The sequence below is a fragment of the Sitophilus oryzae genome, unplaced genomic scaffold, assembly GCF_002938485.1.
Source record: "Sitophilus oryzae breed Bouriz unplaced genomic scaffold, Soryzae_2.0 scaffold_1375_pilon_pilon, whole genome shotgun sequence".
In the NCBI taxonomy this organism is placed as follows: domain Eukaryota; kingdom Metazoa; phylum Arthropoda; class Insecta; order Coleoptera; family Curculionidae; genus Sitophilus; species Sitophilus oryzae.
Window position 1 is genome coordinate 441,833 of NW_022146032.1, and position 14,129 is coordinate 455,961.

The following is a 14,129-nucleotide window of genomic DNA, read 5'->3' on the forward strand; positions in this document are numbered from 1 at the left end:
CAATTCAGTGCTGTTTTTGTTTTTATAAAAAAAATTAATTAAAATGGGACGTAAGAAAGGTACATATAAAACTAAATTTAAATATACATCGACAAATTACCGATACTTTATCCACTCCCTCGTTTATTTAGAATATAGAGGGCGGCACAAGCTAGACTCTATGATAAATTAGGCAATCTTGCGACTAGTATAGTATACTACCTGTTAAGGCTGAACTGCGACTTTATTAGTCCAGTATGCGACTACTCGAACTACACCATCTTAATCTTCAGAACAACAAAGTGAAAGCCGCCATGTTGTTGAATAAGAAAATGTTTCGTTCCTATTATAGCAATTCCTGCTTTTTGAATACATTAACTTGAAATATTTAACCCTAAGCAATACGCGGAAACATTTTTTTCGACTGCGAATAAATTATTCTCATTTTACTAATTTTTTAAAACTTCTTTAATTTTAAGGTCCATTAGTATTTTTCAAAGTAGAAACAATACATTTATCAATAAAGTTGTTTGCGTTTAACTTTTTTGTCTTGGGTAACGAGTTACAGAGTCGGTTAAAGTGTTTCAGTAATTATGATCTTCAAACATCCTCCACACTTAAATACTTTTGTTTTGTTTTCCTCTACTGCCATCTGGCATATGTCTCTAACTAAATCATAAAAATAATATTTTTACTATAATTATACCAATTTAGGATAAAACGCGACTTAGACGTCATATTATTATAGTTTTGTATTTCTGTGAATTAGGATTTTAAACAACGTTGCAGTTTGTACTAAATTAGGCTGCTAGCCAACGTCGGTATCCAACATCGTTTCGACCCAAAAATTATTCTCCAAACTAGTGCAGACTAGGGTTGGCACGAGGTTGTGCCGACGTTGGGCCCCGACGTTTGGCCGCGTGACACAACGTTGTCCCGACGTCCAAATGCTGCTTGGGAAAGTCCGCGGTGATTAACTTCCCCCTTTTTATATAATCTACAAATCTACGATCTAAACAGCTTTGATGAATTACACCAGGAAGTGATGAAATTATACTGTCTTAATATTCAGACTTCTAATAAATAAACTTTTTTCTTCTGTCACTTGAACTAACTCGGAGAGACAGGCGGTATAGTAGCACTTATTAATTTATTGGTCGTTTTAAGGGGGGGAATCTGATTCGCTAATAGAATTTATGTGTATTATTAGTTATTAGTACAACATAAATTATTACATGTCTTTAATATCCAGTAAGTAGGTGTATTTATACAAATGCGCATGAAACTAATTAAGCTGCACATGATATAGCAATATCAATTCAACATTGCTCAAGATTATTGCATCTTGTATGTATATTTTTATACTACAAAAGTGAAACATGTGATTTGAATAAAAAAAGGTGTTGAAATAGATCAATATTGCTTATTCAAAGTAATAAATGAGTTGTTATATTTGATTGTTTATATTGAGCAAAAATAATTTTTAAATAGTGTACACGAGTAGTTTAAAATTCGAGAAAAAAAACGAAAATTCGAGAGTTTTTTGTAAATAGAATATAATTAGTCTTAATTTTTGACAAATTTTATGAATAATTTTTAGTAAATGACGTCTAGAGATTGACCTGGTCAAAATTATGATCGATTGTCGTTCCCCAGCCGTTTTTAATAGCATTTTTGTCATTTTTTTCGATCATACTGTGTAATTCCAATACAATATTTTAAACTCATTTTTATTATATACTTTTGTATAATGTACTTTGAATAAATATGGCAAGTAAATTTATTTTTTTACAATAGCAAATTGATAGATCTCAGAAAAATAAAAGAGGGTTTCTGTAATAATTGCCAAAAGAAAAAATATTAAACATTAATAAATCTAGGGATTAGAATGTTAGCTTTATAAAATTTTCTTAAATACCATCATAATATAAAAGTGAACGTAATAAACAATTGACATGTTCATAAATGAAAAAACTTTATTGAAGTATATTTACAAAATCTGAAAATTAATTAATTTCCAAATTATTGAATAAAAAAATTTAAAAAACATCTTTTTTTCAAATTCATAAATATTTTTTAAGTCTATGTTAACTTTCTTTAAAATGTTCATTCTATGGGTTAGTTTTTACACATATGTATGAGAGTTATAGTAAGTGCAAATATTTTCAGGGCTGGTAGATGGTAGATCTCGATAAAAGAAACAAATTTTCTCTTTAACGTTTTTAAAATAAGTCCAAAATAAACGAATTATTTTACTTCGAAATTTAAAAAAAATATATATTTTTTGTTTAAACTTTTACCACTGGATCTTTTCTGGATTTTCTTTCTTGTAATTTAATCTACTACATACGTTGTCACATTATCAAGAAATTATGTTTTTTAAATAAAAACTAATATTTACCTAATTAAACTAATTATAAAAATACCAACTTTCAAAAAAAATCGTGAAAATACCTCATAGGCGTGTTTCTGGGGTCGAAATATACTACCCCTAAAAATATTTGCACTTTAAGACCCACTCTGTATTATATGCATGTTTGAGATATTTATATTATTATCCAAATAATGGCCGAAATTTTAAAGTAGGATTAGATGAAAACTGTACAAATTTAAATTAAACTTTCTGATTTCTTACTAAAAAAACATATAGGGTGAGTGTTAAATAACTGCAAATATTTTCAGGGCTAGTAGATCTCGATAAAAGAAACATCTTTTCTCTTTACCGTTTTTCAAATAAGTCCAAAATAACCGAGTTATTTTACTTCAATAATTTCACTTTTAAAAAATTTTCGCTTAAATTTTGAGAACCCCTGTTTTCTTTCTTGCTTGTGAATTTAATAATGTTGCCATATAATCAAGAAATTATGTTTTTTAACTAAATGTTTTTTCAAAAAATTCAAAATTTTTATTTTTTTCTCTCGAAAACACCTAATAACCGTGTTTTTGGGGTCGAAATATACTACCTCCAAAAATATTTGCATTTATATTGAAGACTCACCCTGTAAAAATTAAAATAGCATAATAAAGAACCAAATAAAAAGATAATAAAAAATAAAAAAAAATATTGACTTTGTACCGTATGATCGAACAAAAACAGCGTCAAAGACGGCCGAGAAATGAAAATTATTGATGATAATTTTGGCAATCTCTAGACGTCATTTACTAAATATTGACATAAAACTTGTTAATGTTAACACTAATTATAGAAAAATTAAAAAACGATAGCACGTTTCCAGACACACAAATCTATTTCCAAAAAATATTTTTTCTTGAATTTTAAACTACTTAAAAACCATATCTTTCATCTATGTTATAGAATACTTAATTCTTGAAAAAAATCTGAATTATGTATAAAAGTATAATTATTTAAAAACTTACCGTCATTTTCTCCCATAAAGATTGATTGAAAAATGTAATGTAATTATCAGGCAAGTAAAAGCTACTTTGATGCTTTATGTTTATATTATTAGGCGGTGTGATAGTTAGTTTTGCTAAGCAATATTGGCCAGAAAATTTCTCATGCTCATTATACAGAACTCTAATAGCGAGACACTCATCATAATTTCCTAAATTATGCGAAGAGCCGTATAGAACACCGCTAGGCATTTTTCCAGAAGCATCGAACACTAAAATCATATTTAGAAAGTACTAATATTTGTAAGTACAATTTAACAAGTATAGCTAGAGACGTGAGAAATATAAAATAACACGGCGACCGTTGCTATCCCTAAGTCTCTTCCTATATTTGTACAACTGTACATAAATATTCTAATATTAAACTTACTTTCAGTAGCCCATATAGCAAGTTTTCTTAGTTCCTCCACATAATACAAACTATGGTTTCTGCACTGTCCATTCCTAGAATTATATGTGGGCACATACATTTCCAAAAAGTTGTCTTCGTTAATGACATTTAAAACTTTATCAAATGATGTTATTGCTGTTGATACAGCAATAGAAATCAAGAGATATACAAGAAGTAACATTTTTGACGATCAATCTATCTTCTCTTTGTATTTAATCTAAAAAAGCATGGTTTTCTATGATAAGTAGTTTTATATTTATTATGCAAGTGTGAAGGTGGGGGCAGTTTACTGCCAGCCCTCACGAAATAATTGAAAAAATCTACTTTCAAGTTGTTTCTGGGACGTAAAGAATGATTTAATATTAAGTTTCTGCTTATTCCTGACCTTGAATAGTATCAATTATAATTTACCGACATTTAAACGAGAACAATTAGATATTAGAAAAGAGATTTCATATGATCTAGGTAAAGAATGCAATATATTTATATTTATTCGAATGATCGACGTTAAAGACATCCGTAGGATGAAAATCGATAATAATTTTGGCGAGGTCAACCTCTAGAAATCGTTTACTAAAAATTGACTGATTATAGAATGATCGAAAAAGAATAGAACGCTTCCAGACACACCAAAAAATATATTTGTTCTCGACCCACCATAAAAATCATTTTCACTCGATATAAAAATAAATTATAACCATCTTAAAGCGAACTTAAGGCAGTAAGCACTATTAAAAACTAAGCTAAGTAAATGCTTAACCTCGCCAAAATTATCATCGATTGTCATTTCCCAGCTGTCTTTGACGCCGATTTTTTCCTATCGTATTAAGCCGGTCGTACACGATGTCTCCAACGTTGGAATGGTTTCAACGTTGGAACCAACGTAGGACGCATCATTTGGCACAGGTTTTGAAGATAATTAGGCTAAATTAGTTTATCAGGGTAACCCATTAGCGTGAGCTAGGAGGTCAAATATCGTTGTTATTGGCGAAGGTATAAACAAAAAAAGATGCGAATCATGCATAGTTTATAAAGGTATTCTCAAAATATTTTGTTGTATATTATATACAAGGTGTTCCATTAAAAAATGATGTTTAACGTTAACATTTCATTTTTAGCCGACCATACCAATAGGTATGGTAGGCTATTATGATCGGCAGAAAAAAAGTATTTTTAATTTCACTCAAAATGAGTTATTTGGGTCATAAATGACCTAAATACAAAATATTTTCATGGTGTCTGTCTGTCTGTCTACCTGTCTGTCCGTCTGTCCGTCTGTAACACGATAACTCAAAAACCGCTGTACCGATTTTAACCAAATTTGGCACAAAAATACTGTGGCACCCGAGAATCTGGCCATTAGTTTTTGGTGGGGGTGGGGGGTTGGTAAGGGGGTATGGGAGGGGGTTAAAATTTTAAAAAATCGTAACTCCAAAATTACAGTAGCTAGCGAAACGCAGTTTTCAAATTAAGATTAGGAATAATATTTGCAACAAAATTTGTAATGACATCAAAATCAGTCAAAGTCGCAGTTTTCGAGATATTAACAGATTTTAGTATGGGCGGCTATATGTGCCTCCTGGCGCCAATTTTTTTATACAATATTCCAACGTCATCTCACTCTCATCTCACCTCCATCTCACCCTCATCTCACCCCCTCCTAAAAGGGCAAATTTCCACTCCTTGGCCGAAAATCGCTCCTTAGTATGATCACTTACGTCACCCAAAAAGCTTCTGTGCAACATTTTATACTCCTAGAATACATTTTAAGACATTTTATGCAATCTTTCATCCCTAATTTCCTTCTTAGGGTGAGTTTTCGAAAATTCCTTGTTAGTGCCCACTTACCTACTACATTACTCAAGGACCCTACACCCTACTTTGTGCCAAATTTTATGCTTCTAGGTTCAGCGGTTTCAGCGGTTCAGCGGTTCTGCGTTGATTCCTAAGTCAATCAGCAGAGGTTTATATGATACATTACGTCCCCGGAATGTCTTTACAAGAGGAAAAACTTTTTTATTATTGATATTTTGAAAAACAAATTTGCTTGTTCTAAATTGGTTAATCTCGTTTATACTTTGCCAAATTTCCATATCGTTTTAAAGAAAATAATTATAATTAAATTATAATTTAGATTTTATTCTTTATTCTTGCTGTTATTAAGGTATCAATTTTCCGATTACTATATCACCCTTTCCGTGGCATTGAACTAAATAAATTTTGTGCTTCTTTAACATTTTAAAAGAGCAAAAAATTTGATGGTAGGTAAAATTCTATTAATAAAAAATTCAACCATAATTTCATGTTTTCTTTTTAGTTTATCTAAGACGGTATGGAAATTTAGAAAAGTATAAACTGGATTAACCATTTTAGAACAAGCAAAACTTTTTATGAAGAATGCATTTTTTCCTAAATGTCCATAATAAAAAAGTTTTTTCTCTTTTAAAGAGAATCCTATGTAGTACCTGTGATATTTTTTTCTAAATTTCTTCTTTACAGAAATATTATTTTGTTATTTTATACCATGTTTATTTTGATACCGTATAATAAAAAAAAAGGCGTCAGGTTACTTTAGAAATGACAAGCGATAAACGTACCTATGTAAAAAGCATGGATTTCAGCCATTCTAATATTAGACATTTTTTATTTGCGAGGTACCTATCGCTTAAATTATAAATAAAATGAAGAGAAAAAATCGTTCTTAGAATAATATTTGGATGAAAGAAAACATTATATCCAAATGTGCAAGATGCAAGAACATGCAAACTTTTAAAATCTAGGTAATCTTTTTTCGCAAAAAAACGTAAGAAATTGGGATTCATAAAAACTAGACTTAAAATTATATGGAAATTGTTGGGCATTGTTGGGTGAATGTCATCGAACGTCATTTCTATGGTAACTTGACGCCGATTTATATTGGATTTGGATATCTCTTTTACGTAAAAAATATGTTAGAAATAATAGGTATTTGTAGACTGTAGAATGAGTGGAGAGGGGTTGATCACTGCGGCCTTAAAGATCTATTTTGTTCCTCTTTTTTGAGAGGTATAACTCATCATACAGTCTATAATTCATCATACTTGAAAGGACAGGCTATTTTCCATCCTCCTCTGACAACAACTGTTCGTCCTCCGAAGAATGGACATCTACCTCCTACGAAGGTCTACACGACCCATAGACTTAAAATAAAATATAGACTGAGCATCTCATTCATAAATAGCTGGAACATGCAGTCAGACAATGTCTTGTTATTGTTGTGTTATTGTTTTAGGTTATAACGAGTGCGACACGAGCGATAAATAGGTTGTCTCTGCAGGGCCTATTTTACCATAAGGCCCATAAGGCCCGGGCCTTGGGCCCGGTGGTCTGGTGGGCCCGTTGAAGGTTGTAAAATATTCATAATTTCAAATGTAAATTTAGATAGCAGAGAAAAAAACAGTTACCTCTGATGAGGAAAATAGAATTAAATAAAATAAGCTTTAGATTGATATAATTAATGCATTTTTTAAAATTATTAATTTTAAAAAAATAAAAATAATTATTTTATTTTTTTAACTCAAACTAACAAGAGAATTTTTGAATTTTATTCGATAAGAGGGCCCGAATTTTTGCTTGGGCCTTAGGGCCTGACCAGATGAAAAATAGGCCCTGTGTCTCTGTCGTAACGGTCGTTCCCTGACGACGCTGACGAGAAACGCAACACTGTCTTTCGTTTCTCAAGTACACCTGAGCTCTCCGTACCATAGCCGAGTATTTTTTTTATTTTATTAAGATTTAGGAGAGGTTTTTTTGAATAAAAGTTTAGAAAAAACGTCTTAGAGTCCAAAAAGGATAAAAATAATAAAATACATGTTATAAAAGAAATTTTATAATCGAAATTACGTAATTTTGGAAATTAATAATAAATTATTAATTTTAGTCAAACATTTACAACCCCTAATATTAATCAAAACAGGATCTATTCTACAGATATAATAGAATCGGCGACATGGAGAGAAAAAAAAAGATATGATTGTTGTAATTATTTTACTGGTTCAGTGATATCTTATTATGTAAATTAGAGAAAACATAAATATGTTAAATATGTTCCATTAAAGCAAGGAAGGTGATAGGAAGTGGATAAAATGAAAACTACATTTATTTAACTCGGTACTGTCTTTATTATACCGGGTGCGTTCGAAAAGTGGCTCATCCCCATAAGATTTAGTATGTTAGTATATGACATAAATTAGGATTGATTGACGCATTCAATTGTTTTTGGTCACTTTCTGTTTCACCGGAAATGACTATAACTTTTAATTTTTAAATGGCACCCTCGGTATATTTCTACTTTATTCGATAGAAAATGACACTCTGAATAGAATGACATATTATATGTCAACTTTTGACATTTTCGCATATGGTTTAATTGTCATTGTTCATCATTGTAATCAGGTGACTTTAATGCCCGTGTTGGTAAACAACAGGAAATATGGCCAGACGTATTGGGAAAACAGGGAATGGGAAACGCAAATAGCAATGGTGAACGCTTATTAACAACATGCGCAGAGTATAATCTTTGCATCACCAATACGTGGTTTATGTTGAAGGATAAGTTTAAAGGTACCTGGAAACATCCTCGATCAGGCCACTGGCATCAATTGGACCACATAATCGTTCGAAGGACGCATCTAAAAGATGTTAGGCTCACAAAAGTTAGAATAGATGCCGAATGTGGCACTGACCACCGACTTTTAATTTCAAAAATGAAAATCCAGTTAAAACCCAAACATCCACGCTGTAAAAAGCAAAACAACATGACCAGATTGAACGTACGGGGTCTAGAGAACAACAATACCGCCGACGCCCTCCGGGAAGCCATCAAAGAATCACTTCCACCGATAACTTCAATCTCAATATTGGAAGCTGTACAAGGCTGAACACAATTAAGGGATGCGATTCATAAAACCAGCGAAGCAGTACTGGGAAAGTCGAACAAAAAGAAAGAACCAGACTGATTTAACGAAAATCAACCGCATATACAGGCTTTGTTGGAACAAAAGCATAGAGCACATCAAGCAGTCACTGCAAATCCACATAATCCAAGACTGGTAGATAACTTTAAAGCAGCCAACAACACGCTTCGAAGAGAACTGCGCCAAGTAAAGGATAACTGGTGGTCACAAAAAGCGAATCAGATTCAAGAGTACGCCACGCATTACGATTATCGTAAATTCTTCGAGGCTGTAAAAGAAGTATACGGTCTAACTGAGAAAGTAAGCTGCCCAATCATGGCACAAAATGGCGAACCTCTAAAAGAGGAAAAACAAATCAGAAATCGCTGGAAAGAACATTACAGCCATATCCTTAACAAGAAAACAACCCCAATATGGAAGCACTAAACACAATACCTCAGTATAACAGCCTCGATGTATTAGACATCCCAATAACAGAACAGGAAATAAAGACCTCCATAAAACAGCTTAAAAACAACAAATCAGCTGGCTGTGACGCGATTCCGGCGGAAATCTATAAGTGTGCAAGTAAAGAACTTATTGGTCATCTTAAGGCTCTCTTCGATGTCGTATGGGAAAGCGGAGAGGTACCTTAGCAACGCGAATATAGTGAATATATTTAAGAACAAAGGAAGTGCATCAGATTGCGGAAATTACCGGGGAATTTTGCTACTGGCTATCGGCGGAAAAATTCTTGCAAAAATAATGTCAAACCGCTTGCACCCATATATAGAAAAAATCCTTCCAGAATCGCAAACGGGTTTTCGTACCAACCGCGGCACTGTCAATTCCATATTTTCCATCCGTCAACTACAGTCAATCAAGAGCAGCAGTCTAAACTTTATGTTGCATTCATCGATCTAACAAAAGCCTTCGACTCTGTGAACAGAGATGCGCTTTGGGCAATTATGGAAAAGTTCGGAGTACCCAACAAATTTCTTACAGTGTGTAAAAGCCTCCATAACAACAACAAGTCAAAAGGTGTCACATCATGGATCACTGAGCGACCCATTCCTAACAAATACAGGAGTTAGGCAGGGATGTGTCTTAGCGCCTCTCCTATTCAACATATTCATGGCAGCGCTCTCCATTATAGTGGACAGCAAACTGCAGGAGAGAGGATCGGGCATTAGATACAGATATGACGGCGGCCTGTTCAACATAAAAAGACTCAGGGCAAAAACACGTACAAGATTTATCACAGAACTTCAATACGCTGACGACTGCGCTCTAGTTGCAAACACGGTACAATAATTACAAGAAATGTTGAACACATATACCTGGGCATACGAGGCTTTGGGCCTTAAGCTGAACATCGGCAAAACTAAAATCATGTGCACTCCCCCGGAAGATCACAACAATGCTATAAAAATCGGAGAAGAACTATTCGAATATGTGGCGGAATTCAATTACCTTGGCAGTTTGATTTCGGAAAAGGCCAATATTGACTCTGAAATTCAGCACAGGATTAGTAGCGCCTCAAGAGCATTCTGGAAATTAAAAGACAGGGTTTTCTACAATCATGACTTGAGTACAAAAACAAAACTTGCAGTATACCGAGCAATTATAATCCCCACCATGATATATGGGAGCGAAACCTGGGTGCCTTACCGCCGACACATGAACGCATTGAACAAGTTGCAACAGAGACACCTTAGACAACTCTTAAGAGTCCGGTGGTTCCATCATGTCTCAAACGTATCGGTCCTTGAAAAATCTAACTGCGAGAGTATTGAAGTCATGGTCACAAAATCCCGCTTAAGATGGGCTGGTCACGTATGCAGAATGCAAGAAAACCGCATACCAAAATCTCTGCTTTACGGTGAGCTTGTGGACGGTAAGAGGAGGCCGGGTGGACAACTGAAAAGATACAAGGACATTTTCCACGAAAATTTAAAGGGAATTAACATGCAGAATGAGTGGGAAAAAGCAGCTCACAATAGAACTCAATGGAGAAGGGTTGTAAACTCAGTTAACAGCGGCAACCAAAAAGTAAAGAGGCAACAAAGCAATGAGATTTTTGAATGTCCGGAGTGCGGTAGGCAGATAACGTTACGTATCGGGCTTTTCAGTCACAGAAAAGCTCATGAAAGAAAACGCCTTGCGTGACCATCTTCTTTATGTGTGTTTAATACTCGTCAGCGAGTAACGGCTGTATGCATTGTAACACGCGGTTCATAACAATTTGACTCGAAATACCAAGTGCGTAGTATCAATATATTCATAAAAAAATGCTTTTTCCAAATATGCTATTGAGTCATCCTTGTTCCATTTGAAAAATTTGACATATGATTTAAAATACGATTTGTACATCTTTTAACCGGCCTAGATAAGACACGAAACCGAGGCTCCTTCCAAGGCTCCTTGATTAAAACTTAGTGTTTTTAACAACACCATGGCACCCTGGATTGAAATTTAAAATACGATTTGTTTTTAAGCGACAACGTCAAAAGTTGATATATAATATGTCATTCTATTCAGAGTGTCATTTTTTATTGAATAAAGTAGCAATATACCAAGGGTCCCTTTAAAAATCAAAAGATGTAATCATTTCCGGCGAAACAGGAAGAGACCGAAAACAATTGAATACGTCAATCAATCCTAATTTATGTCATATACCTATTAACATACAAATCTGTTTTTTTTATCTGAAAAAATAAAAAAAGTTATAGGTGTGAACCATTTTTGTATGTTATTTTAGATTTTTTATTCTTGTATGTTATTTTAGATTCTGAAGATAATTTTAGAATAAACCGGAATATATTTTTAATAAAAACATTATTAATTATTTACAGGGTTATAATTATGATTTTGTTACAAAAACCTATATATGAATGATTATGTAAGAGAAAAAATTCAGATTTTACATTTTACTAAAATATTATCTAAATAAGCGCCTTTCTACAACAACGCCACTGAATCCTAATGGGTAAATTGAGAGTTGCCTACCGGTCGAAAGTCGTTTCAAGACTTAAATGGATTATTTAAGTCAAATTTCTTGCAAATTTAGCACAGGCGAACCATATTTGATAGTTCTTGAACAGAAAAAGTAAATAAAATAAACACAAGCGATCGGACTACAAGCTAAGAAAATGCGTTAATACAGCCGGGGACATAGCGGCAACAAAGCTTTACCGCACACGTGCGACGTGTACTACAAGGTAATAAATGAATGAATAGGCGACCTCAGGGGGGTGACAGCATAAAATAATAAATACAAGAAGAAGTGTCAAGTCAATGTTAAATTATGGAAACAGCGTGGCTGCCTGGGTAACTAATTTTCAGATATGGCGGCTGGGACATTTGACATGACATAGACATGACAATTTCAATTTTATGAAATTTATTTCCGTTTCCGGTTTTTAATGGCGGGCTGTTCGGGAGGTTTAAATGAGGGTTAATATACTTTTTACTCTTTCTAGTAGTAAATAATACAACAAAATTACTCAAAAATATTTATTTGGAATTTAGAACAATGTAAATATGCAAATCAACACAATTAAAGAGCTATAAACCAATAAACTACTGTATCAATATTAAATATTTAAATAATATCAGAGATGCTGTGTTAAAGCGAATTAGTAAAGTAACAGTGCATTGACTTACAGAAACTTGAAGATAAATAAATGTTTTCACAGCTTCACGGATAAATAACTGGAAGCAGGAAAAAGGCAACCGGAACCCACACAAAACCTGGAATCAAAAAAAATATGTAAAAAATATAAATATAGGTACCTACATAAGACTTTTGTGAATTAAATCAAACAGGACTTGAATGAAAATAAAATGAATAAAAAATATGATACATATACATCTAATACCTCATTTGTATTTTAAAAATAATCTACATACATAGATTTATAGCATTATTGCTATGAAAATACATAATAGGTACCTATGTGATATGTAATTACGCATTTCTGTTCATCTTGTAGAAATTTAACGTAGGCTAATAATAGTTCAATAATCATAATTTACCTTGTATAACTTGCTTTCAATTGCTCAAAATCACCGATCAGTCTTTAAAGTAGAGATACGGAAAAATCCTTGAAAGAATATCCCAAGATCCTTGGGTTTAAAGCTAAAAAAATATAAAAACAGTTAATATATTACCTATTTTTACCTATAATATGGCCCATACCTGCTACACGCCGAAACGTCGATTTCATCATTTTCTTCATGTAATTAATATCATATATACTTTATTAAAGTGTTAACAAGGAACTTTATATCAAAAAACATCTTTGTACTTATAAATTTCAGCCGAAATATCAGAAACAAACTTCCAATCAAATCTAAACGGCAAAAATTAAAATGGCGCCCGACCTTGCCAGAGGCCTCGGGAGCTGACGCTTCGACACACAGACAAAAGACAAAGAACAGGACGCCGACGTGCATAAAAAATGTTCCGTAGCAGAAATTGACAGAAATCATATAGAAATATTCAGATTTTTTGTCTAGGACAGTCCCTAGAAGGCCATGCTTTCTGCCTGGGTAGAACCGCGCCACAACTGTTTCGCGGTTTTCCGGTGGCAAGCATGTCCTTCCTAGACTGTCCTAGACAAAAATGAATATTTCTATATGATGAGCCTGTCAATTTCTGCTACGAAAAATCTGATGCGTATCTGTTCTTTTGTCTGCGAAACTGACCAGCCGTCGTCATCTTTGTCCCCATCATCTGCAAGCGTCGAGCGCCATTTTGCCGTTTAGACTGATTGCCGTTGTTTCTGATATTTCGGCTGAAATTTATATAAATTTTAAAGATGTTTACAATATAAAGTTCGCTTGTGAACGCTACTAATAAAGTATATGATATTAATTATGAAGAAAATGATGAAATCGACGTTTCTGCGTGTAGCAGGTATGGAGCCGTCCAATAGGTAAAAATAGGTAATATTTAACTGACACAGCTTTAAACAAGGATCTTGGTAGACATTCTTTGCCAGGATTTTCCATATCCTAGCAAAGACTGATCGGTGGTTTTAAGCAATTGAAAGCAGGTTATACCCAAGTGCAAACCATTGACAGTACTGCATTAAACTTCTACAGATGAACAATGCTTGTAATTACATATCACAAGATGGTACCTATTATGTATTTTCATAGCAATACATGCTATGTATGTATAACAATATTTTTAAAATACAAATGAATAGATTATATGTATCAATATCATTATTATTCATTTTATTTTCATTCAAGTCCTGTTTGATTTAATTCACAAAAGTCTTATGTACCTATATTTATTTTTTATATTTTGATTCAGGTTTTAATGAACGGGTTCGGTTGCACCGATTTCCTGCTTCCAGTTATTTAGTTTATGCCCGTGAAGCTGTGGCTTGTTATCTTCA

At 33.2% G+C, this 14,129-nt stretch overlaps 1 protein-coding gene across 1 annotated transcript in view; it reads right to left on the minus strand.

Moving 5' to 3' along the window:
• Nucleotides 1-4,107, minus strand: part of LOC115875358 (nose resistant to fluoxetine protein 6-like) — a 35,946-nt gene extending 31,839 nt beyond the window's left edge. The window contains exons 1-2 of the mRNA XM_030890786.1: nt 3,764-4,107; nt 3,358-3,605 (exon numbers count right to left, since the gene is read on the minus strand). Of these exons, the coding sequence (XP_030746646.1) occupies nt 3,358-3,605; nt 3,764-3,965 (450 nt within the window). The 5' untranslated portion in view covers nt 3,966-4,107. The remainder of the gene's footprint in view (nt 1-3,357; nt 3,606-3,763) is intronic.
• Nucleotides 4,108-14,129: the final 10,022 nt, after the last annotated feature.